The sequence below is a fragment of the Dromaius novaehollandiae genome, chromosome 8 (genome assembly GCF_036370855.1).
Source record: "Dromaius novaehollandiae isolate bDroNov1 chromosome 8, bDroNov1.hap1, whole genome shotgun sequence".
NCBI classification, from domain to species: Eukaryota; Metazoa; Chordata; class Aves; order Casuariiformes; family Dromaiidae; genus Dromaius; species Dromaius novaehollandiae.
The window spans coordinates 15,727,600-15,754,856 of NC_088105.1; the positions used below are offsets into that span (position 1 = coordinate 15,727,600).

Genomic DNA, 27,257 nt, shown 5'->3' on the forward strand with positions numbered 1-27,257 from the left:
ATCTAACATACAGTCCTCCTTAGGTTCATAATTTTGTCTTAGTTACTAGCTGAGTAAGAACAGCGTTGTTTACCTTCCCTGTTGTTGTGACCGTAACATTTTATTACCTACATGTCTACTACTTATTTCCATTTTCCTTCCAAGGACTGCCCTGACTTTTCCATACTTACTGTGTCATTTTCTAGGCAGATGTTTACTTCCATCTTGCATCTTTCTCTAACAATAGTCTCTGTGCCCACATATTATAATTTGGAAGCACCATCGTTTTCTTAGATTTCTTCCTTGCTGCAAAAGAACTTCTGCTGCACTGCCAGTCTGTACATCTCTTTCATATCCTTCTCTCAAAAAGAACTTGAAAATGGGTTAGGTTGATGTGAGCATATCATTTCTTTATTTATTTATTTTTAAATGTACATTTGTTATGGCTTATTAGATTGTTAGCTTTTGGGGATAAGGTCCATTTTTTGTTGATTTGTTCTGAATTTTACAGCACAGCATGTAGGGGGGGAAGTGTCTGTGTGCTACCATAACGTAAATAATAACTATATTGTCAGCTAAGTTTCCACATTACATTTCTACAGAAGGAAATGCTTATGACACGTCTTTGCTGTGTTGTGTGCTGGACTAACAGGAAAAGCTGCTAGTAGTTTTCATTGCCCTTCAAGAATACACAGCCATTGAGGAATACGACTAATACATAATGAAACTTTTGAAAAACCACTCTAAGTGCTTGTTCCAAAAGAAGTACATGTTTTCAAACAAATCTTTTTTATATATCTCAGTTTATAAAAATTGAAAGCCTTAATGATCCTATTTACTTTTTATTGTATATTTTACCTGCTGATTTTTGCCTGCCTCTTAATTTTACTGTCTGATACACCTTCCAGAGTACAATGATGCAATGTTTGGGTTACAAACACTGCAGGCAAAATGTTTGTTTAAACTTCAAAGAAAAAAACATTCTTGGGAGTCCTCCTATCTTTCCACTCGATGCTTTTTTTAACTGGCCATGCAGTAGGCAGACTGTTCTGCTGGAGTGGAAGGTTTGATAGTGATTCAGGAACAGTGGTAGACTGAGATATCCCAAAGTGAGAACAGAGTTTTAATGACACTGAAAACTACGAAGCTAGGGCTGAAAGAGAAATATGAGGAATTTTCTGATTTGATAATTCTTTTAAAAGAATCAAGAAGAGTAGGAAAAGTGTTTTTAATCAGAAACACAAAAAACTGACATCCTGGCAAAGGAACGAGAGTAGAAGCAGTTGTAGGAATTGTTGCTATTTGCATTTTGCTTGTTAGCAAGAATGTAGAAAGTCCTGAAGGGATGGGAAGTTGGGCCTGCCGCAGTGTAGAGGGCATGCTTACCATAGTCCTGTGAGCAATACTCTGCACATCAGGCGTGATCCCTTTAAGGCTATTGTAGGAATTGGGCACACATTCTGACCTGATCTGTCTATTCTTACATACTGAACCATCACAGCGTAGATCCAAAAGCATCCACAACTGTGCTTTTCCTGGCCTTGGCACAGTGATCTAACATCTGTGGCGACCTGAAAAAAAAGCTGTAAAGCTGTACTGTGAACAGGAGGGATGAGAGCACTGCAGCAGGGGAGAGGGAGCTGATGAGAAATAGTGATAACCTCTGCCAGCTATCAGTGCCTTCCAGTGGCTTGACTGCAAGTTGGAGGGCTTCATTTGAACTAGAGATACTGACAGCTGCTTTTATACAGGAGAGCATCTTTATGTGAAGAACACTCAGGTAGTTTTTTCTTTGCTTTTGACTACAGAACACCAAGGTAGGAGAATGAGCTGGTACTTAAACAGCACTTTTGTACCAAGGAGATGATCAAAAGGAAAAGCCTTGCAGTCCTATTTTTTCCTCAGTACATTGTATACTAAGTATGATCTTATAGTAGCATCTATGTAGTCTGGTGGTGTGGTACAAAATACTTTTAGAATTGGACACATCTACCATCATTTCTGCAAAGCCCTGTCTGAACACATGCTGTTAGGTGATTTGCATTAAAATAAGCTAAAGGAATATGCAGAGAATTCCCCATATTGCTTTTCCATGTGCAGGGATACTCACATGGCCCACCCTTGGTGCAATGGCCCGGATAACAACAGTTGTTGAGATAGGAATGTGCGTACAAACACCCAAAACAGTCGCATACCCTGGAGAGTCCATAACTCAGCTGATGACCTTAGAGGGGTTGACAGCCATCAGCCTGATGAAACAGTAACCCAGGAGTTACAGGGAGACTTTTCAAACAAATGAGGTCTCAGTTTGGAAGGAAGTGTAAAAGGAGTATGAAAACTTGTAACAGGAGGAAGAGACTTCAGAGTGCAAGTAGAGCAGCAGTCAAAACCAGAGCAGTGTGCTTTGATGCTGTTGGGAGTCGCCCCACTGGGATAATGCCTCTGCCAGGCAGAGCATCCACCCTGGAGAACGCTGCAAGCAACCTGCATGCAGCAAGGGGAGTGCCAGTGTGGGGTGCAGCAGTAGTGACCTACACCTGGGGTGCACGTATGTGACCTTGTGTGGTGCTTTCTTCCCAGCATGTGCATTAGCAGATTGTAAGGAGCAGCACAGGTACACGTTAAGCACCTACATCTTCAACAAGAGGTGTAAGTATGGGAACTTGCAACCCCAGAAGGGGTTGGGGGGAGATGCCTGTAACCTGCGTGGCCTGTGAGAGAGGGAGTGTATACTATAACTATGGGTGGGTGCCCAGAAGTTTGGGTGAGTAGAACTTTGTAGAGGGGTGCTTAGAAATTTGAAGTTTTTTCTTAACATTTTGTGTCTAATTGTGACTTATCTGTTGTATTGCTGATCCTGATCCTGAATCACTGATCCTGATCCTGTTCACTGATTGCCGGTTTATTGTGTGTCGTTAATAAATCAGTAAAGCAGTTTGATCGTGATTTGGTTAAACCTATGGGAACTGAGCATTTTTTTCCCTGTGACACCTTTAGGTTGTATTTGTAGATATTGTATGATGTGTAATTTCATTATGAATTGCAGAAGTGGTCTGCCAGTGGGAGGAAAGACAACTATTGACAATGGAAAGATAATCTTACCAGTAGGATAGTGGGATAGGGCCCTTTTGTGAAGATTTTTTGAGCCCCTCAGTGGCAGATTCTAGAATTCTGTGGACCCTAATGATACCATTTGAAGTGTGACAGCAAGCATGTTGTCGCGTGCACATGAAATTACACTGTGGTCAGAGATGTTGTTCCAGCAGTGACTAAGCTCCCCTCATTAGTTCTCACTAGTTTTCTGTTGGAAGACACGGACTTCCTCAGGTCTGCCTTCATATCAGCAAAAGGCTTCCTAACAAATCATTCAGGTCTGAGCAAACACTTTGAGTATTAGTTTTAGCCCCCCAAATTGTGCGGGGAATGACTAAGGCCCTGACTAATGTGGTCTGACTGCATAGCTGACTCCTCTTTGTGCAGGAGGCTGGACAAGATGACCTCCTGACATCCCTTTCTATATGAATTTTCCTGTGCTAGGAAATACGCTTTTCCATGCTGCCTAGACATGCAGTTTCTCTACTAGAGGAAATATCTGGTAGTATCTTGACTGTCTGGTTGTGTCCACAACAATGTTTGAGTGCAGTCACACCAATTCTCCAAGCAAGGAGATGGGTAAAATCTTTCTCCTTTGATAGGTAAAATCCAGCTGTTTTTAATTGCATGCCTACTTAGGTGTTTCTGCCTCTTTTTATTGATAGGAGGTAAGAGTACTCTAGAGATGATTTTACCTCTGTCTGCCGTAGATGTCTTGAGGCTCAGCTTTCTTCACTAACACCTCTTGGATAGTCTGTTTTCTTATACATTCCATTTCCTTAGAGGCTGGAGATGACCCTATCATCCAGATATGTTTAAAAGAAAATCAGTTTTGAATCAATTTACAGCCTGTGGAGGACGTGAGTAGGCGAAGAAAGATTAACTTCCTGATTTTATTTCCATTTGGTTAGTGTAAGTTTTGTCACTGACTTAAGATCAAGAACACAGGACTGGAAAAGACTGAATCTGGTCCCTGTTCTGCAACTGAAGATGTTTTTTGTCAACACTATGCCCATAAAAAGATGACTTCTCAGGTGCCTCACTTCTCAGGTGATTCTTCTAATTTCCGACTTAAATTTATTCATAGGACATTTATAACTATCTGCCCTTGTGTGGTGGTATCTTTTAGCTTAAATAGTTCTAACATATTATTTTACAGTTTAAATAGTTTTAACAGTCATTGTGTTCATAAAAAGCAATTAAGAAATTCTTGGTGAATATTCACTTCAATTCCAGTTTGGGTTCAGCTATAGCTAGAACTACCTTTCTTTGGTGGTAGTTCAAGCCAGTAATGTTTTGACAAGCGGTTTAGTAACCCAAAAATAGTTCAAGCCAGAACTGGCTTAAGTCTCATGACGTCAGAAAATACAACACCTAAAAATTGGAGAAATGATAGAATGAGGGCGTGCTTGCAGCATGGATTTATCCTGCTAATTGGTTCGAGCCACCTTCTTTTGGTTGGCACCCGAGTGCCTACCAGCACTGTGCCTCAGCATTTCTCCAGCTCCTGGAGCTTGGCACAGCAGTCGAGGAATTGGAAAGCAGTAGTGTCACTGCTGCCTTTGAAAAGCAGTTAGTACTTACGTTGTGACAGGAAAGGCTAAACCATCCTCAGTCCCTCCCCACTACAAGGAAATATGCTTTTGCACCTAGCAGCCCACTGGCCCAGAAGCATGTGCATGCACATACATGCATGAGGTTGCTTCAGAGAAGGACAAACAAGCAAGACTGTCCTGGTGCACTTACAGCACCACTGTCTATACCAGCACATGCTTCTCTACCACAGCACAAAAGGGATCACAGACTTCGTCAGTTCTCTGCCATGAGCAATTTTCCAAGAATTTAACTTGGGCAAGTGCAAAAAGATCTCTTTTTTGCTTAGATACTCTTTACTGCCAGGAACCTCAAAACTGGTGCAGACCAATCATCACAGGGTCATGGAGCAAGGCAGGAGTTCAGTCTGCACGTACGAGTCACCTGGCAAGAGAAAAGTGAGGGCAAAAAAGAGAGATGTGATGCTGTCTGGCAGATTTCTCACAGGTGTAAAAGCTGAATGCCAGTTTTCACTAAGACCTGAATTACTCTGAACTAGTAATTGACAACATAGCCCAGGTACAAAAAAAGACATTCAAGAAATAATTTAACTTCAGCTCCATTTTGAGAAGAAAAAAGTTAACTGCTTTGGTATCGGGATTTGATTTGGGATCTGTTCTCTAAACAAACTCTATTTTATTTCAGTAGGCTAAGCCAGTGGTTTTAAGGATATGTTTATGTAGTCTTTTGGGAGTGTACACGAGATTGATCTGTGCATGCTCCATGTCAAAGTGCCATCATAGCTATGGGGTGTACAGCCTGCAGCTGTTTTGTGTCCGTCTCCTGAGAGCACTTTGCACTCCTGTGTTTCTCCCTAGGTCTCAGTATCAGACCATTCTCTTTGTGTAATGCACGCTTCCAGTGTGACTCACTTCTACGAAAGCCAAGACCTTTAATGAAAATATTGCTGCTAACATCAAGCCATGGGGAGATTCACTGCTACCCCCCATCTTGCCGTATAGTTCCTCTTTTAGTGCAATCTTTATTTTTTTAAGACAGTTCATTATCCGTATTACAATTACATTCATTCCCATCTTCTCCATCCTATGGTTTCTAATGTGAAACGAAAACAAATGGTTCAGCATAGCCTAGGTTTATTTGATTTTGTACATTTCCTTTGTTTTGGGTAATTGAATATCTTACACAAAAACCTATAGGTTAGTAAATCACTTTGTATTTTTCATCATATATCTTGAATGATATTCCTGTAGCAGAGAAGTTCATTTTTATACACACATAATTTTAATTCTGTTTTTTTTTTTTTAACTGAGCATATAAAACACAGGGAATCACAAAGTAATTCATTTGAGCAACTTCTTTTGGATAGGAAAAGGAATAAGCTTATCTGAGCATGGAAGGGATTACTATGTAAAAACTAGCTGAACACAGGAAGGGGTGGTGTCAGCTGAAATCACCAGGCATTTATTTATTTATTCATTTAGCAAAGTTTGCATAATGTGTCGATGCAAAAAGAAACAGTTGTGTGTTGCAAGAGGATTAGAGGAAGTGACTGCTGAAATCAAAGTATAAATGCTTTGCAAGGTCAGTCCCAGGAGCAGTTACTGAGGAAAACAGGAGGGCATATAATTCAAATTAATCAAAAAAATTAGCTGCTTTTATAAATGTGTTTGCTGTGTTCCTGAGTCACTAGAATGTCACTCCTGGGTTATACGGTTCTGCTGTTATTTTGGATCTATTGTGCTGCAGAAAGAGGTAAGTTTTTAATGTGAAAAAATCCACTTTCTTATACTGAGAAAATGTTATTAAAATTTTTTAAATGAAATGTTCAGATTGTAGTTTATTTTAGTGAAGCTCTGTCAACAGTAATTGAGATTTCCCGTGGCACTATGTAGAACCTTTTGTACTTAGTATGCTGCCATAGGTATTATTTAACCTGTTTATTTGGATAAAGACTGTTGCACAACTTTTTAGTGATTACTATCCCTATAAACTAGAGCCAGATAACTTATTTGTTATTATGTTTGTTTGTTAATTATTTTAACATCTAACACCCATAAATATCTATAAATAGTTGGTAGACTAAAATTACAAGTACCCAATAAACTTGTATTTCTTGTATCTGGAGTAATCTATGAGATGATCTGAGAAAGAGAAATGATTACTAGATTGACTGAGTAAGTGTTTACAAAGTATCTGTCGAATGATATCTTTGTTTTGTTCTGTCTTAATCCATTAAATGAGATAAGCGTATACAGACACAATTTTGTCCATGGTTAAAGAGGTATCAAGTGTTCTGGCTGCTGTTGATGTTTTCTGCTTCAGTGTTTAAGTTCTTTTCCTTAACACAGAGTTTATTTTTATAATACTGTCTTTATATTGTTTAACCTATATGTTCAGTAATTCAGTTGCTTTGCTTTTTGTCAGGGATTTATACATAGACTGTTGGAGAAGGGGTGTTGTGTGTCTTTGAGCTAGAGTGTCTTCACTCAGTTCAGGTTGTTTTTAATTTTATGCAAAGATTAAGAAGACCTTATTAATAATTTAAAAAATCTGTTAGATTTTACTTCAGAATCCTGTAGAATTAGGCCCTTTTTAAAAGATAATTAGTCTTTTAAAATTAGCTGTTAGGAAAGAACTTTATTTGAAAAATCAGGAGGTTAATGTCCCGATCCAATATCGGGAGGGTTTCGTTACGATCCCAAGGACGAGATTAAGACACTAAAACCAGTCAAATATCGTACAACCTTTTAACTTTATTTTCCATGAAGTGGAGAGAAAAGGTGGGGGGGAGGCGAAGGGAAGAGGGGAACAGAACAAGGGTAAGGGGAAAAGATAGAGAAAGTTGGAAAAGGAGAAAAGCTAGCTACCACCACTCCGAGGCCGATGATGTTCCGCTGACTCCGCTCGAATCACAGCTCAAGCTGGGGGGCCTCCGACGAGGGACAGAGAGGGGGCCGAGAGAGAGAGATGAGGACGAGGGGCGAGGGCCGAGAGAGAGAGAACAAAGAAATCCCTCGGCAATTATAGCTTTTTCAAATTAAGTTTTCCACCCCTCACGTGGTAGTTCAGACCAATAGTAATATTTGGGTCTGGGGTCTCCTGCTCCTTATTGGGTCTCCTCACTGTCCCTAGGTAGGCCGTTTACTGTTGCTGTTTCTGCTGACAGGTGTGTCTCCATTCTTGGGTCCAGCCATTAGCTCTCAAGGTCCTGACAAAGAGGTGGTAACTCCAGCAATTAGCACTGTTTCAGCAGTGCACAGGAATGCAAATTGCTGGTAACTCCCTTGTCTTTCCCGCCTGCACCAGCTCTGGGGCCCTTTCTCACTGTACTAGGGAGTGCGGCCTAAGGCTTCAGCAAATTTAGCCACTCATGCCAAGCAGGTTTTATAGAAGTTGTGCTAAAAACGGACAATAATTTACAGTCCAGGTCCCAAAGTCTCTGCCCGATTGTGGTCTGGTTCAGCGCAGGCTCGGTGTGTCCTGGGTGGTCGCAGGGAGACCATCTCGGGGGTCGCAGCAGCTTAGTCCAGTTTCCGCCAGGGACAGATGGCTTGTTCGGGGTTGTGGCCTGCCTGCACCCCATGCACCAAGAAATGTTTAAAGCAAAAAATTCATTCATCTGTCTGCCACACCTAATGAAATATATTACATTTTTTTCTATATACTTATAATACATATTGTTTCAAAACGCCATTACTAAAGTCTAATTTTTTTGCAAAGTCTAGAAAAATTCTAGAATGTGAAAGTTTTCCTAAATTTGCCCTCTCTTTTCACAATACTTTATTTAGATCAGAGAGATTGCAAAGGAATGTGAATGTAGTATAGTGATACTGAGAAAGCAGCTTGAGCTATTTCTAACTGAGGTCAAATCACATATGAAGTACTAACTGATTAATTCCAACTATTCTGGTTTTCCGCTAAGGAATTTGAAGGTATGCATTTAGACAATGCTTTCTAATATAAAAATATCAAACTCCAAATTTTGGTGACTGTGGAGATCATACATGATGTAATGAAGCTTTGAAGTCCACCCTGTCAGAAGATTTGTTTCTCACACTGCTGAGAAACTGCATAAAAATGGGAGCAATTAGCTGTAGTCAGAAATATGCATATACATGCTGTGACACTTGACAGTAGTGCTTGCTATAGAGGCCTCACATAGTCTGACACCGGCTCAGCAGTGGTGAAGAACAAACACAAAGTTGAAACAAAACCCAGAAGAAAATATGTCTTAGTAATGGTGAAGAGACTATTAGGAGATCATCTTTTTCTTTTCCTTTTTCTTTCTTCTTTATGTAAACGAGGAGGAGATATGAGGCCCCGTTCTACGTTACAGACAAGAAAAACAATACAGCTCAGAAGTAAGGGAGGAGTTGAACAGAGAAACTCTCACTCTTTTCAGTGGCCTGTGTTCAGCTTTCCAGCTGTGACCCAAAATGTGTACTGTCGCAGATTTGCATCATTGCAGAAGATAGGACCCAGAGCGTATAAAACAGAACGCAACATAAAGCAGAGAGCTCAGTCTTAGCAAAGCATTTTCTGTCACTAGATTTGCTGGTGTTTGGTATTTTAAATATTAGATAATTCAACCTGAACATCCAACATTACCCTGTGTTATCCTCAATTTAGGCTTGATTGGGTTGCTGTCATATGAAGTCTCTTTAACAGTTTAAAGAAATCACAGAATCTTCAAATTCAATGTCACTAAAGACTGAGAAATTAAAGTTTCATGGACCATGGCACATGGTGTCGCAGTAAACTCTCCACAAATGATTTATTTAATTGCGTGAATTTTTTTTAAGCAATGTATTACTATGTGCAGAGTATTACTCTGTGCTACGGAGATCAATTCATAGACAAAATTCTTACATACCATTTATTGTAGAGAGGAAATGAAATACAGGTTAAAAAGATAAAATTATGAGTTATGAAGCAGAAAAAATGTTATCTTGTAACAAATGCAGTTGAAAGCAATAATAGTTCAAATTTTTGAATCGCAGACATCTAAAGCGTAATATGTAGTTTCTCTATGAACTTTCTACAAATGGGATCTGAACATGGTAAGTTGTTGCAATTCCATTTTTAACACGTTTGCAAGACAGAACCAGCTAGAGAAGTATTCTACATTTTGCTCATTCCTGCATTTTGCCAAAAAAAAGTATTAAGATGTGAATGTGTTTTAATGAATCTTGCTAATAAAAGCAGAAGTCACTGCTATCTTTTTTGCTAGTATGGTAGTACCCTCTAGTGGGGAGAGAACAATAATTTTTACTCAAATCTAATCATTAGTAGGAGAAATGTAATACCTCTTTTTAGAATAGTTGAAGTAGTCAGGAAAAAGATGAACGTATGGGCATACCCTTCCTTTATCAGCTCAGCAGTGTCCTCAAAAGCTTGCCTGCTTTTTCTGAATATTGAAGCCAGCCTGAAGAAGGATATTAGATCTCCCTAGAAACCTTTCTTCCTTATATTTTCAAAATGCCATAGCCACAGAACACTTAGAATTAAACATTTTTGGGGCAGTAATAAACATTTCTCCCAATTTTTTAAACAAATTTTCTAAAATTATGCCTCTGATTTGGTAGGCATTCCATTGAGTGAAATAAAAATAGTGAGTGTTCAGGAGTATGTCTTTGTACAACTAAACTAAAATTCACTTTCCACATTTTGATATGGAAGGATTGAGCTTTATTCAGAAAATTCATCTTCTTACTCACTGGTTGTGGGCTCCTCATTTAAGTTCAGCAAGCTGTAACTCCACATTCCTCACATGAGGAAAGATCCTAAATACTTTTCCTGTAGTCGCATCTTCAGGCAGCACCTGGACGGTCTTTAGGAAAGCACCAGTGAGAATACTGCTGCTTTTTCAAATGTTAGTGGCCTTACATTAACTGGCGAGAGGATTTTTGTGCAGGCTCTCTACAGAGTAATGTATCTCACTCACCAAGAAATTACCCTCCCTGGTGGATATTTTTCCTCCCATATCTTTTCTATGCAGAAGTTTCATTTCTTTTCCAGGGCTTAATTTCTCACAGGCTGCACAGGTATCACAGGTCCTCAGGTATCACAGGTTATTTATTCTTGATGAATTCTCACCTTTGATGTTCAGATGTAAAATAGGCTAAATAGGTAGAATGCCTGGAGTCTGTTATTGTAGGTAAATCTTTGACCTTTAAAATAAATAAATTTCAGTCACAGATGCACAGAGAATTAGTCACGGAAATTGGGTCAAAGTTTATAAACAACAACAAAAAATTCGTATGAAAGGTCATTTAGTCTTTCATTAACAGCTTCCTGACTCTTGTTTCTTTTCCTGTTAGTCTGGCTTTTCCCATTCTCAGGCTGTTCAGGAACTTCTTAATGAAATGAATTCAGGTTCATTCTGTATAAATCGTATGTCCCTAGCTATGCATTTAGTGGACACTGAAGAAGGCCCAATAAAGAGCTTTTGGAGAAGGACTGTAACATTGATCTAAAGAGTAGTATCAGACAATCACTCTGCCATATTGAGGCAACACACTTTGAAGGTAGCAAAGATCCATGTGAACACCAGGAGTTAATTGTAGCTTGTCCCATGGACAGGAGGAAATAAGAAGTTTTGGAAAATCAGGTAACCTCGGCCTGGAGAGAAAGTTTAGGGGATGTAAAGGCTAAGGGAGATTTGACAGAACTTGACTAAGTGCAGCATGAACTCAGTATCATTCAGAGACTGTTGTGGCTGCAAAAGAAGATAATTTGAAAGGAACTCTGGAGTGCATAGAGTTCTCCTCTGTGGTGATGGATGGACTGAAATAGAGGAGCTTCTGCAGATGTAAGGGTAAGAGATGTCTGGGGTTAGAACTGGACACTAATCTCTGATGCTATTTTCTATTTCATGGATGATGTCTCTGCCCAGTGTGGGTTTCTTTTTTCTTTTCTTTTTTTTTTTTTTTTTTTTGCATGTGTACGACCATTCCTATGGCATACTAAGTGTCTATTTCTGTTGCTACAAAAGGTGCAAACTTAGAAGTTTCCTTTTTTTTATGATTAAGTAGAAAAGATAGACTCGTTTGATCACAACAAGAAATCCTGAGGACAGTTACTTTTTCTATTGCTAAAAGTATTTTGGAGTATGTAGCATGTGCTTCAGTCACCAGCATTTTACTTATTTAATTTTTAGCCTGTGAAGAACCTCCTCCTAGGAGAGTTAAAGAAGTGCCTACTGAAACATGGGACAAACCTCCCTATCCACATGGTACTCAAGCAACATACAGGTGTCGACCTGGATATATAAAACTTGGACGTATTGTGTTTCAGTGTGTTGATGGAGTGTGGGAACAATCCTTCCCATGGACAGAATGCAGAAGTAAGTATTTGTGCAAAATACATGCAAACATTTGACCTGGCATATGGCATGCCTTGCCAGTGATGTCAATGTGAAATTACAGTTGTATCTTTACCTGTAAATTATTTATTTCAGTATCCTTTAAAATATCATCGTAAAAGGCATGTATGCATAAGGAAACATTTCTAGAAGTTCCTTTTCTCCAGACTAAAGACTTATTTTTCCCCTTTACGTGGGAAAGTCATACACTAGGCCAGCTTTATTAACCTAATTTGTATATTTGCTCTGAGAATAGAAATCCCCTTTTAAGGATACCCAAGATGGCACCATTGTATCTATGCCTGTGCAGTTGTATTTCTGGATTAGATTAGCTGATACAACTGTACTATATTTAGGACACAAATTAACTCCCAATAAGTTAAGGTACCACTACATAGAAGTCTATTAAACAGATGATAGAGACTCTTTTGCTTTTAAATTAAATAAAAATTAATAAGTAGTCACTGTTTATCTCCTACAAATTGCAGGTTCAAAAAAGCATTCTTTTTTGGCATATCAAAAAGTAGTTCTGTTATTTCCTGGCCATTTACAGTCAGAATTTTTTAAATTATTTTTCTTATTATTGCCAATTATGTCAATGCCTATGTAAATACTTTGAACTATTAAGTGATTAGAGGCTTGCTTCTGAGACTTTTTTTAAAAAAAGACTGCTGCATGGATGAAATTCACAGTCTAAGCGGAATAAAGCACTATCTCAGCTTTTGAATGGAAGCCAAGAGACAATGTTGTCTTTTCTGTAGTTAGTAAAACTAGTTCAGTGCAAGATCTAGTTTCTTGGAAGTTGAAAAATTCGTTGGAGTTAAAAAGAAGTAGGACAGCATTTTTCCCTTCCTTGTTTTATAATCTATGAAGGAAAATTCATGATAAGGAGGAGAGCTGCTGTTATTATTTCTAGTATACCATGTTAACAGTTTAGAAGCATTTCTCACGCTCATACAGAATTCCCTAGTGAAGAAACTGAACTTTATTACTGTTAGTCAACAGATACCTCCTTTCTGTAATAAATCAATTTTAAACAGAAAGCAACTTTAGATACACTAGCTTTTATTTTTCTTATGTATCCAACATACAAAATTTTTACTAATAATATACAAATGTTTGGTTTAGTAATATCAAATAAGTTCCATGTTTCATTCAAACAGAGATTAAAATCATGAGCAAAAATCAATTAATAAAGTTGTTACCATTTTCTACATAATCCTCTTTAACATAAACAATATATATTAACTTATTTAACATATTCATATTATTTAACCTACAATAACTTATTTTAACTTATTAACTTATTTAACTTTTTTATTTAACTTAAAAAAAATTTGTTTTTACATGTATTTATATAACTAATCAGTGCAACAGATCCTTCTAATTATACAAAATTTGGTGTTGCATTCTAGTAATAAATTTCAGTAAATATTGCCATGCAGCAAGCAGCTACTGACACTGGCAAGACTCAGTTGGAAAGAGAAAGGAAATGGTCTGCCACAGGTTAAGTGGCTTCATCCCCTTTTCAGGATAGGCCACACTAGACAGCATAATTGATTAGCCCTCAGGGGATTGTCTGTTTTCTCTGAGTCATACTGAAGCATGTTTAGAGCCTCACTCATCTCTTCCTTAAAAAAAAAACTATGAATACTGGCATCCTCCAGGATATACAAATGTTTGGTCTGGCTGGGTCCAGGAGGGATTTATTCTGAGGAGATCTAATAGTTATTTTTTACATTTTTTACATTAGTTTATCTTATAGTCCTTATAAAAACATCAGAAGTGGGTGAATCAGAGAGCTGATGTGTTGATCTGTGCAATTCATTTGGAGATTCAGTGCAAATACTTAGGGCCAGCTAACAAAAGCAGTCACATGGGGAACTTTGAGCAAAAAGGACTGAGGAACACAGGACTCCTGCAGCCTTTGATCTTCCTTCTTTACTCAGCACAGTCCCCATCAGACTATGGGTATTTCATTTCCAGTCATGGGTGACTTCTGGAGTGGAAGCCCTTGTACCTAGTTTATGTTGAAAGTTACATGAAAAGCTGAAGTTACATCCTGCCACTAAATTTGTCATAAAACTTAAAATGAGATCAGTTTTTTTAAAGGCATAAAAGCTCCTAATTTATTATTTAAATTAAAAAGAAAAAAAAATCCTTGATCCAAGTATAGTCATATTGAAGACAGTGATTTTTTTTAAAAAAAGGAGTTAATCAAGCTAATGCTGAGAGTACTTTCAAAAGTACTGTCTCCAAATTACTAGAAAAGTGCTACCTTTCACATCGTTATATATGCAGTAAGCAATATTGTTTTCTTTTTTTTTTTTTTTTTTGACAGATAAGCCCTGTGGACATCCTGGAGATATTCAGTTTGGTTCATTTGAACTTACCAGTGGAAAGGAGTTTGTATTTGGTGCCCGAGTTGAGTACAGATGTGATGTTGGGTAATATTTATTTAAATATTCAGTATGTGGGTATTAACATGAGGTGTTAAGAGAAGTGTCAGTAATAGATTTGTTGTTTTTAAAACAGCTACACGTAACTAATATTTTAACAATATTTGGTTATTGTTTAATTTTAAGTGTTGCAGTTACAGGAAGAATACTAAACAGAGCTCTTTCTCATGTCTGGTGCTATTGGAGTAACTGAACTTGGTGCATGTGATACTCTCCTCCAGAGTGCCTAAATGGATCAGGCTGTGGCTGACTTGAAATCATGTCTGTCTGAGTAGAGTACAAAACCAGTGATCTGTCTGTAAAGCTGCCTCATGACTTGGCCAGCCCACTAGTTCATATAAAAATGCAGCTTTGCATGCTGGAATCAATGCTCCTAATAGGCTGTCATGGTGCAGTTATGTTGGAGGACTCATTAGGCCATACTAGAGAGGCACCTATTCAGAACACAATGCATTAAGACCTACTTAAATCATTTGTGTGAGTTTTCATATTTTTTGGTAAAAATATTCGAAGGAAGAAAATTCTGGTAGATTCAATAACAACTCTTCACTAACTGCTTAGAAGAAATTCCCTCTGCCTCTTCTGTGCATCCTGTCCAATAAAATCTGCAGCAAGTCAAATATGTAGTATTGCGCTTAGGTAAGTAAGCCTATGACTGGTTTCTTTCCTCTTGAAATGCAAATCAGCCATAAGCATGATATTGTGGTCTAGCTATATTTTTGCAGCCTGTGTATTAATGAATCTAGTCTAGTATGAATTCAAGTTCCAAAATCAATATTCTCCCTAATCCTATAGATGCAGTCAGTTTAAATATTTCTTCACTATCATTTCAGACTAGCTGTACTTACTCTGACTACATTCCAGGCTAACCTGAAGCCATGTCAGTGTTGCTGTAATGCCCTCAAACCTAACATGATACTAACTCATCAAACCATGAGAGACATATGTCTTGGATTAAGTTATATTTCAATGCTGTCCCATAGCTTTCAGTCATACTGCATACTGCAGCACAAAGCAACATGAGTTTTACTCCACTTGCCAACAATTGTGTAAATCATCCTTAGGTTATTTGTTATGTGGACTGAGGAAACAAAGCTTGGTACCGCTATAAAAAAGAAGGCTTTTTTTTTGGGGGGGGGGGGGAGGGCTGCCCTATTTTTGCCATATGCAAGTACAAAAAAAACGAAATGGGGTAGACACAGGTGGAAAAAGTGGGGTTTTTTTGTCATGTTTTGGGTTAGCCAATGCTAGAACATATGAAGCCTACTTCCTTTGCTTCAATAACAGCAGCACTGCTATTTCTATCACATAATGAGCCTGTATTTTAGAACTGTTCACTTCTTATTTGGTAAGATACCAGATGCTCAGCCTAAGAAATTACCGTGAGTGTCAGGCAGATGGATGGAGCAATGACGTCCCTCACTGTGAAGGTAAATGGAGTTTGACGTTTAATTCTTTATCAAAATGACTTTTTATCTGTCTAATACTGTCTAGAACCAGTCTGTGATCTCACTGCTGACTATGGGTAACACTGCAAGCCACCATGACTGCTTGTGATGTAAATAACCACTCAGTTTAAGGAGTATTAATTCACGTAGACATACAGCTATCTAAATCCAAGTTATGCAGCAGTAAAGCTCTTAAAATGCCTGTTCAGTTGCCACTTTAATCAAGTAGGCACTCGAGATTTTGTCAAAAAGCATTTACAAAACTGAGTCTTGTCACCCCCTATACTGCTTTACAGTTCTGCTTCACCCGAAGGGCCTGATAGAGTAGATGTTAAACAAAGCAAAACATGGTTACAAAAGACATCCGGGATGAGATGTTGAATATGCATATGAATGTACGTATGTTTATAGCACACATTTCCCCTTCACTGTTTTGAATATTCTAGGCATTAAGATATCATTAAAGGTTCTTCCCTCTATTACCATACAGTGGAAGAACTTCAGTAAGAAAGAATGAGACTGAAAGAGATGCAGTCCCCAGAACCTAAGTCCCCAGGCTGGGTGGCTGGGATACTGCCCTGAATTTGGAAACCTTTTTACCAGTTTCAAACCTGCATGATTATGAAAAGAGGCTTCGTTTCCTCCCAGAAACCACTTGTCTGTTTTAGCATATGTGTGTAGGTTTGAAATTTCTCTCTGCATTTGGGCACCTAATTTCAGGAGAGGATCTCTAAGTTAAAAATCACTAATGAAAGTAGGTATCTTTCTCTTGTCTGGAGTTAGGTATCTGTGCTTTAATGTTTCCTAATAGCTGGTCTCAGACATTCCCCATTCAACTTAATGGATTTTGAGTGTCTTCAGTTTTAGGCATACAGATATCTCTCTGCACAGTATAGAACAATGATTCCGAACATTTTTGTCACATGTCTCCAATATGTTGCAATTCCAAAGTCCTCATAAGATTTATCCTTCACAACTGAGTTCTTTGGGTTAAAATACAGTTGCCTATGAAAGAACATGTCCTGTGTAATGTTGTAATTATGAGCCTAGATGATAGAATATGAGTTCATAGAAAAGGCAAATGGCACATAGGATGGAGAACACTGTCAGAGAAAAGCGGGAGCTACGGTAGACAAAACATCAGGCACTTTCAGACACTCTCAGTGATATCAATGTGAACATTTAAAAATGGTCTGTGATCTCAATCACTTCCCACTTAATAAGAAATATCTGATGACATATTAATTCCTCCTTTTTCTGCAGTTACACAGTTATGAGATACAAGCGGTCTAAATCCATGTCTGACATACATTGTGTTCATTTACTTTAGTAATGCAATTGTTCTACTATCTCTAACAGGTTTTTTAGCTAGTAACTGAATTGTTCTAGTCAATCCATAAGGCTCAGCACTTTTCCAGACCATTAGTCTGTAGCAAATTCAATTTGGCATAACTCTAAGGCAAATGAACCTATTTTGCCAAGGTTTTATGGCCTTGTATGTCAGTAAATGTTTACCTACCATCCATAGAGTTGATAAGATCACAGGATAATTCAGCTTGGGAGGGACCTCAGGAGGTCATCTGGTTCTGTGGACATTCTGTCTTTAACCAGCAAGGGCAGAAAGCAGGATAATGAGATCCAGCATACTAGCATCCTCCCATTTCAGTCTATCCTTCTGCTTAGGGTTTTGTAATATGACTGTTGAAAATGGTATCTGAATACATAATAAGGCTTAATACTGTTTTCAAAATTTAAGGTAATTATGGTGATTTTTCTATATTTTAACTTTTTTGTGTCAATTAACTTAACAGAATAGACCTTAAAATGACTGGGGTTGTTTGTTTGTTTTATAGTGGCAAAGTGTTTACCAGTAAAAGCACCAGAAAATGGACAAATAATTATGACCGGTGTGTTTGAGCTAGACCAAGAATTTTCCTTTGGCCAGGTTGTAAAGTTTGAATGTAATGCAAATTATAAGCTTGTTGGAGCTAAAGAAGCACATTGCTCTTCAAATGGAAGATGGAGCAGTGATGTACCTCAGTGCCAAGGTAAAAAGAAAACTATTACTGAGCTTATTATCTGTGATTAAAAAGCTTTATACTCACAGACTTCTAGGGAATGGTTACTGTATTGGACGCTACAAAGCTTTCACTTTATTCTGCAGAAGTTAAGCATAGTTTGTCTGTAAACAATCTCCATTGCATATATGCAGGAGAAGTAGGATAAGCAAGAGAATTCAAAGAATGTTGGTCATAATAGACCATCTGTTTGTTCCCCATTTTCTTTAAAAGCTATGTGGTTGCCAGACTGCAATCAATTTCATTGAAACTGGCTTAGGTATGTCTGTATAAAATTCAGTCACTTCAGTGCTGATTTAACCAAAGTAATTACAAACAGTTTTGAATCTATGTGAAGCTAGTTTAAAAAACAAGTATGATTTTAATTCATTCATATTATTAAGGTACAGAAAATATAAAGAAATCACAATGGATTTTTCTTTATTCAAATTAATGTCTGGACAAGTTAAAAGGTTAATTTGTATTTTGTTTTTACAAAATCACAGAGTAGTTGAGGTTGGAAGGGACCTCTGGAGGTCCCTCAAAGCAGGGTTAACTAAAGCAGGTTGCTCAGGACCATGTCCAGTCAGGGTTTGAACATCTCCAAGGAGATTCCACAAGAGACACCACAGCCTCTCTGAGCAGCTCATTCCAGTGTTTGACCATCCTCCCAGTAAAGAAGTGTTTTCTTATGTTGAAGTACAATTTCCTGTATTTCAGTTTGTGCTATTGACTCTCATCCTGTCACTCAGCGCCACTAAGAGAAGTCTGCCTCTGTCTTCTTTACTTCCCCCCTTCACATGTTTATACATATTGATAAGATCCACTCCCCTTCCCCCAGGCCTTCTCTTCTGGAGGCTAAACAATCCCAGCTCTCTCAGCCTCCCCTTGTCTCTCAGATTTTCCAGTCCGTTACTCATCTTTATGGCCTTTTGCTAGACTCACTCCAGTGTGTCCATGTCTCTCCTGTACTGGGCAGCCCAGCACTGGACACAGCATTCCAGATGTGGTCTCACCAGTGCTGAGTAGAGAGGAAGGATCACCTCCCTCTACCTTCTGGCAACGCTCTGCCTAATGTAGCCAAGGATGCTGCTGGCCTTCTTTGCTGCAAGGGCCCATTGCTGGCATGTGTTCAACTTCTTGTTCACAAGGAACCTCAGGTCCTTTTCTGCAAAGCTGCTTTTCAGCCAGTTGACCCCCAGCTTGTGCTGGGTACAAGGGGTTATTTTTCTCATTTTGCAAATGGAGTTTGATGGGAGTTGGATTGTCAGTATGTATGAATGAATTATCCCAGAAAGCGTATTGTAACAATCATTCTGTTTAATATTCAGTCCATAAAGTTCCTTAAATTATCTATATGTTATCTAATAAGGAAGTATATGTTCTAACGAGCAGACTACATATGTCAGAATATATGTACACGTATGGTTTATTCACAGCTTCAGTGTTAAGTTTTGTAGTTTTGAAACTTTTTTTTTTTTTAACTTGAACAGTGTAAAGTGGGGTTAAACACCTGCTTATAAAATTTACAGAATAAGTACACCGAATATTATTAAACAATGCCAGTTCTTCCAGTGAGGTATATTTCATCCAAAGCATAAGTAGATTCAGCAAAGGAATTCTGCCTTATAAATGGGGATTTTGGAAACTGCAAGGTCTGAATAATTTTATGGGGTCTAGCCAGGAGCTGGGGATACTGAGTTTCTCGTATAGATAGTCAGGCATTCCAGTGTCAATTTTCCAGTTACTTTAATTCTCTTTCTGCTGATACCATGATTGTACTAATCCTGTACTGGATATGAGAGAGCTTTTGGTTGCTGGAAATCACAAGGAGATTAAATTATCTGAAAAGTGGAAAATACGGAATTTCAGCTAGCCTAGTTGATTAATTTAGAATGTCCCCTACCTTATGTTCTGATGCTGAGATCCATTAAAAAACAAAAAAAGCAAAGCCCTGAATTCTGTCTTACGAACTAATTTGCTGCTGTTGCTATTCTGTTCCATACTTTCTTCCTGGCACCGACAATCAGGTCACAGAAGAGTTTTCAGGTGAGTTCCAAACAGTTCCCAAATGCAAAGGTTTTGGTTGACATAATATATTGACATAATCAATTTCTGTGATGCCAGATGAAAAAAAATTGTTCTAATAGGCATTTATTCTTAGTGAATAAAAACTATGCAAAAAATCCATGAATTTCATTTTTGTCAACTTCAGAAATTACCTGCGATGTGCCAGAAATTCTGCATGGATATGTGCATTCTCCAAAGGCATCTTACAAGGAGTCTGAACGACTGCAGTTTTCTTGTGATAAAGGATACAGATATGGTGAAAGAGCAGAAGCACAGTGTTCTGGATCAGGATGGACTCCAACTCCCTATTGCACTGGTCAGCTTTTGCTGAAGTTATTTTTCACATTCTGTTGTGTTTAGAAGTAGTATTTTCAAATATTAATAACACCAAATTGAGTTTATTCTTAAAAAAAGAATTCCATACACATCTGAGTAGTATCCCATGAAGATATTAGTCCAGAAGGATTGAGCATTAAAGGGATGAAAGAATGGAATATGAGCTTTCCATGTAGAGTCATACCAAAAATAGGCAATTCAGTCTTTAGTTACTTGGACAGGTGAGTAGTTAGATAGGTCTAGGAATATACAATTGCTGCTGTATGCTGCATAAAGGAGATTGATGCTAAAATACATCATCCAGCACGAGTAGCTTTTTTTTTTTTTTTTTTTTAAACATTCCAAATTGGTTGGGAGAATATAGAAAAGCTATTAATGGATTAGAAAAAATCCCTAGTCTGGACAGATAAGAAGGCTAAAGCTGAACCTCTTTACCTTCAACAGAAGACAGTAAAAGTGTTTTAGCTAAAGAATGGAAATATCAGACACTAAAAAGAATATTAAAGCATACAGGCAAAAAAAAAAAAGCATTAAAACCAGACAAATTCAAAATGCAGAAGGAATCTGAAATTTGTAGTGACATGGGGAAATTAACACTTGAAACCAACTTCTTAAAGATACTTTTTTTTTTTTAAAGTCCTAGTGTCTTCACATCAAGACTTGATACCTTTGTAAGTGAAGCCCAAGTCACTGTTTACCTGAGCATAACTGGTGAAAATCAACAGCTGTGATATATCCAGTTGGAAAACTGGATTAAGAGATAATATTTCATAACGTGAGTTGTAACAGTATAAATAGCATTGGGGAAAGTAGATAGTCCGAGCTCATTACCAAGTTAATGCATCTTCAGTTCTTCATAGACCTGAAGTACCTGAAGACCATAGTACTATTCGCTCAGTTAAATGCCACTTAGTATCTCAACCTGTATGAACATTTAAGAAGTTTGCTTAACCTACTGAATGGACTTCTGCATTTTTGCCTCAGTGTTCTGATGAGCCTTTCCATAGTGTTGGCAGACTGAGCATCTGCTTGCTAATTATGTCCTTTGTAGAAATTTCCAGACAACTAGCTCTGGCGAAGCAGTTCCAACCAAAGAGGAAAAATTCACAGATGATCTGTTTTGCTGACAGAATTTCAGTAAGAAATTTTTAGTTTACTGTGCAGCCTTGCAAAAATGACTGGGAAATTATGAAAATATCCCTCAATTTAAAATTCTGACATAAAGTAGTAAGCTGCCTTTCAAGAGTTCTTCTGAAATAGTAAAAGAGGGTTGTAGGAAGAACGATCTGATATTGAAATGAGCATTTCCAAAGGAATATAAGCAAACACAAAGTAGTGCAATTTCAGAAGGATAAGTAGTCCAGCAGTGGCCATAAGTGTCTAAACTGAAAATTACAATGGGATTACAGTGTTGGAGTATACATAGTGGCTGTGTACATAATCCTGTAGTTTTCAGCTTTATGTCAAGAATTTTGTGCAGCATAGGTTTGAAATTCAGTAACCCTAAAAGCCAGTCTGGACATGAAGTGTTGTATACCAAAGTGTACAACATGCATACCCTGCAGACCAAAGTAAGGTGGTCTGCATGAATGCTGTCACTGTCCATGACAGCTTGTCCAAGCTTTCTTAGCCTAGGATGAGGACAGCAGCTTGTTTAATGTCATCAGAGTTGTAATTGCAGAGCCACAGCATTCATGCTATTCAAACTTTCAATCAGGAATTGTCTGAGGATCTCTTACAGTGCTAGAACTCTCTCATGCTTTCTAGCTCTCAGATGCCTTCTGTGCAGTTAAGATGACTAATCCATGACTTTTGTGGCTAGTCCTGTTTGACTGAGCCTGTTTGGCACTATGGGTCATGGATTTCACTGTAATTTCATAGAACTCCAAGTCTCACACACAGAAATATGCACATTGTATTCTAGCTGAAATAGTTTGATATAAATTTGGGGGAAATCACTTATGCCTTGAAACATCTCCAAGAAATTGCCAAAGAACACTTGAAACTGAAAAAATGTTGGCAACAGGGAAACATTATAGGATGTTATGTACCACCCACCCTCCCAGAACCTGATCCAAAAAGACTCCTTTAGCAATAAATAATAGTCAGTCTTAGTGCGCACTCAGTCCTTGTACTTTCTGCTTCAAGATTAGTAATGGTACTAATTAATATGCATTGCCTGTGGTTTTGCAACATACTGCTTTTGAGAAGTGCCAAACTAAACATTCTTTTGACCACTGTTCTGCTGGGCTCTGTTAACTGGGACATGTTTGAACATAGTAGTCCCCTCAAAGAACATTCTTCTGTAGTAGAAAAATAAAATATAGTTTCTCTCCTGCTTCATTCCTATAGCTTTATGCCACCATGAAGTGGCTGTGGATCCTGCTTGACTTATCACTTGAACCTACATGATCCAGCAGTGCATGCATACCACTAACTCACCCACCTTCACTCCACCAGAGGACCAACCTGTAGTGACCATGTAGTCATCCCTTTCCAGGCCTGAGTGTGTTGGTGTGATTTTCTGAATTGAAAGTAGATAATAAAAACAAAAGAAAGCCTCCAGTGTTTAAAGAATGTGTTTGCCTGGCTTCTGCAGGCATAAAGATGTCAAGAGCTTTCAGAATAGCATTCTTCTCCTTTCTCAGTTTTTCAGGTGAAATATTTCCAGTGCCAGGGCATCGCCTTGATCTTGATCACACAGCCTTTGAATGATGAGGCTGTAGTTAAGTATAGCTGTGTCTCCATGTAGGACCTGCCAATGAACCTAGCCTCCTTTGGGATGCTCTCCGTAAATGAGCCCAAGAGAGCTGTGGGTGAGCCCAGCATAAGGCATTTTGGGCTCCAGCTGTGGTATGACCTACTGGAAAAGGCTAGTCAAATTCATTTTGATCACCTTTAGTTCTTATTCCAACCACTCTCTTTGCAATGAAGTTTTAACCTCCTAATACCTCAGTAAAAGCTATCACTGTCTTCTCTTCTCCACTAATGAGACAGTCTTTTCTTACAGACAAGTGTATTTACATGAGTGGGAGAGAGCTGTAACCTTTTCTTTGGCCTAAGAAATCTTTTTTGGCAATATTATGCAGTTACTGTCTGTATACTGTGAAGATGAGAACTAATATAATAAAAATAGTTATAAAGATATTCTTCAGACAAGCATCTTTTTCTCTTCATATTTAGAAATTGTATGCTCTCCTCCAAGAATTCGCAATGGAAACTCTGAGCCTCAAAAAGACATATACAAGGAAGGGGCTGTAATCACTGTACGCTGTAATTCTGGATATTATTTTAAAGCAGTCGGTGGTCAAAACACAGCTGAATGCACCAAGAATGGCTGGGTGCCTGCTCCAGAATGTGTTGGTAAGTAGCTTTCATGAGTGAAGACAAATACGCAGAATTGTTATTCTCGAAATATCTTAGTAAAAAAGAGGCCAAGAGAAAAATTTCAGTAGCATTCATGTGTTTCTTGGTCTGATAAAGCTTAATTTGATGGTTTGGGAAAAATCAGCTATAAAAACAATGGCATGATCTTTTATATCTAGATCATGTTTATAAATTCAGGTGTTATCTGTTAGTGTATTTGTGAGATTATATGTTAAAATATCCTATAGTCAGCTCTCTGACAGGAAGACTTGTGGTGTTACATCTGTCCAACTGAGGAGTAGCATGATAGCCAAGGTAAGAGGACACAGTGCGTAGTAAAATAGCTAAACCAAAGCATAAAGGCTTTGAAGGCTGGAAGGCATGTTTCATCATAGTTGTCACAGCTCTTGATTTTTACTTTCAGGCATGTTTTAGTGTTTTATAAATGATCACAGGTTTATTCCACTTACTGTAATCTGTCAAATACCAAATTAAGATATTCTTGATTGTTTGAGTTCTTTCTTGGGTTAAATTTCCCAGAACAGCACTGATAGTTTTGCTGTGTGGGCACAATATGAAAACAGAAGTTAGTAATTAATTTCATAATCTGATGGTCTTTGATCTTTCTTCACTGAAAATAAATAAAAAAAACCTTAGAAAACAGAAGGAGGTGGGAGAAACCCTGAAGAAATCAGTCTAGTAAATGGACCTTTGATAAGATGATTTGAGCTGTTCAAGGAGAGTGCATTTTTAGCAGACTAATTTTTCCTCTGTGTATGTGTGGGTGCTGAAATTCAGGTACCTTCCTGAGACCACTTCACTCATTACTGCATGGTCTGTTCAGTGGATCATCCCTCTTCCACCACCCCTTTCCCCAGGATATGGGCTCTGGATCAGAGCGCTTCAGGAGTAACCTACCTGTCACAGCCAAGTGGTATGCTCTGGGAAAACTGTCAGTGAAAACCACTAAGAATTGCCCCCTTCTACTCCCAGATTTTCCCTGAAAAGGATCAATTCTGTCGAGGAACTGAGGAAAAAATAACATTACTGTTTTAAAATTTAAAGAAGCAGAAGAGCTAGGAAGAGCTTTTGGTGTGGGAACCCAAAAATTACAAAAGAAGTTTGCGACTGGAGTCATCTCCTTAATTTTAAGAGTCCACAATGCGGTGTCTAAATCTGACGTAGTTGTCTGGGCTCACATCAAGGTCGTTATAGTCAATTTAGTCAAGGCACTCTAAAAAATAGAGTTGTCTCATGATAAAATAAATGCTTATGTGGTCTCATGAATCAGCCTTTGGAGTCCCCTGAGAATATTGATTGGATTTCAGTTGGCTGCAATGGAAACTTAGGCAACCAGCATGGATATACAGATTGACAGAGACAGCAAAACCACAGAGAGTTGATTCCTGCACTGCTTGGGACTTGCCAAGGTGTACAGTCCTGAGGAACTGGAGGACTGTTATCTGAGGAAACCCTCAGATAACAAAAATTAAATCTGAATGAATATTGTATGTGCCGTTTTTCAGTGCATGCGTTGATATTGTTGCTGTTGCATTCTATTTCAAGAGAAACCATGTGACTACCCAGTTATAGAAAATGGTGTGTTAAGCAGATCCCTGGAGTACTACAAAAACTATTATTTTCCAATGGGGATTGAGCAGCAAGCTGATTACCGCTGTGATAATGGTTACTCAACCCCAAGTGGAGAAAACTGGGTTCGAATTGTCTGTTCTGCAAGGGGCTGGTTTCCAGAGCCAAAATGCCTGAGTAAGTACATTTCCACTATATGCTTAATTCTTTTACAATTGTGAAGGTCTATACAGCAAAAGCCATGCTGATAGAGTACAAAATGGAGGGAAGGACAGTTTATTGAAGTATCACTGCTTCAGTTGACCCCTGGAACTGCAGCCAGACTCTCATGCTGTCTGCGGAGCTGAAACTGTCACTTGATAAAGATTCCCTCCTCACTCTGAAATGAGAGAGGCTGTAGTGACTCTTTCGGATTTGGGAGATTCCGTACTCCTGAAACTATCCATGAGGTTGAGAAAGCACAGGAAATTTTTCTCCTCTGGCTTCCAGGTCACATGCAAGCATCTAATTTCATCCACACAGATGCACAACACAGGGTTTCTACTCTGTGAATGTATTCTTTCTTCAGTGGCTTGGGGACTTTGTCTAGGGATTCATTCCCTGGTCCTTTTCAGTAACATTTGGAGCTGGGAAGGTGGCATGCTTTTGCAATACACTGTGCGTGAGCACGGATGCAGCAAGAGATCCAGATACATTGTTTAATGAAACAACTATAGGAAGTAGATTTAAACCAGCAAGCTGAGGCTTTCTCTTCTAACACACATCTTCAGTCACAGTACAGTTCATACCTACTGGCAGGGCTTGGAAGTGGCTTACAAAAGTGGTTGACGCTCAGTGGAGTGGAGATCAGCACGGGAAATGAGTGGAGTCCTGCCCATAGGAAAAGACAAGTTACTACAGCAACACAGCTGCAGCATTCCTTCAGCCATTTCCTTGTTTCTGGGCTGCTGGGGGTGTCAGAAGCTGTGGAACCAGCATGCTTAGCTCTTGCTATAGCTGGTTTGAGGGGTTCCTCTGTAGCAAATGCTGACTTTGGATTAAGAATGACTTCTCGTTTGGTTGGAAGGTTTGGAGTGGAGCTTGGTCCCGCTGTTAGCGAAATAACCTCATTGATTCAGAGTGATGAGGATTTCACCGCAGGGTCTGCAGACTGCTTGTGCAATCTGATTTGGCTTTACAGAGAGAAGTCTTTTCAGTAAAAGGTATATCAATGTTATGTAAAAGGTGTTTTTATATACTCCACTTTTCTAACCACACATTTCTTTTTTCTCTCTTGTCAGAAATGTTATTTCCTAGTCTGGCAAAAATGTGTGAGAACATGTGACTGTTGGTTAACCTACACTGAAAATTACATACTTCAGTGCCAGCAGTCCCCTAATTTTATCTCTAGAAATCATTAAGACGGAATTACATACATTAAAAGTGCCTGGTTGCTTTCTTTGGAATGTATGTGTGACAGTCAACAGAGATTATGCTCTGCTGGTGGGTCCTGCCTTAGAAATATGCAGCTTTGTTTGTTATAACTGCTGGCGTATGAGAAATAAAAAATACCAGTTTTAGCTGATGTCACTGCATAATCCTGCCTAGAGCAACTATCTGACAATATTGCTATAAACATTTGGCTCTCTTCCCATACCATCTGTTTTGCCAAATCTAAATTTAGATTGTAAACTGTGTTGGAAATGGAATACACCATTGTTATATATGGAAAGCTTTATCTTATTTCTGTATACAGTACCAGAACTTTCATAAATAACGATAAGCATTACAGCCCATGCTTACTCCTTTTTATCTATTTCCTCCACAATCTCCAAGCACAGGTTTTTCTCTGCCATCATGCTGACTGTGCCAGGGCAATGCTGCTTTGTCATACAATGTAAATCACCATGTTAGGTCTCGTTTTTTTGCTTAGTCTGGGGTTTATAAAATGCCAATGTATGAT

General features: G+C 38.5%; 1 protein-coding gene across 4 annotated transcripts in view; it reads left to right on the top strand.

The window, feature by feature from the left end:
- The window catches only part of LOC112987231 (complement factor H), a 53,979-nt gene that overhangs the window by 5,963 nt on the left and 20,759 nt on the right, over window positions 1–27,257 (top strand). For 3 of the 4 annotated variants that reach the window (XM_064515759.1, XM_064515762.1, XM_064515761.1), the window contains exons 2-8: window positions 11,786–11,971; window positions 14,331–14,436; window positions 15,802–15,878; window positions 17,750–17,944; window positions 20,169–20,339; window positions 23,543–23,722; window positions 25,292–25,492. In XM_064515759.1, the coding sequence (XP_064371829.1) occupies window positions 11,786–11,971; window positions 14,331–14,436; window positions 15,802–15,878; window positions 17,750–17,944; window positions 20,169–20,339; window positions 23,543–23,722; window positions 25,292–25,492 (1,116 nt within the window). Of the gene's footprint in view, window positions 1–6,139; window positions 6,379–11,785; window positions 11,972–14,330; window positions 14,437–15,801; window positions 15,879–17,749; window positions 17,945–20,168; window positions 20,340–23,542; window positions 23,723–25,291; window positions 25,493–27,257 lie in introns of those variants that run through there. The other variant, XM_064515760.1, reaches the window with a different exon arrangement.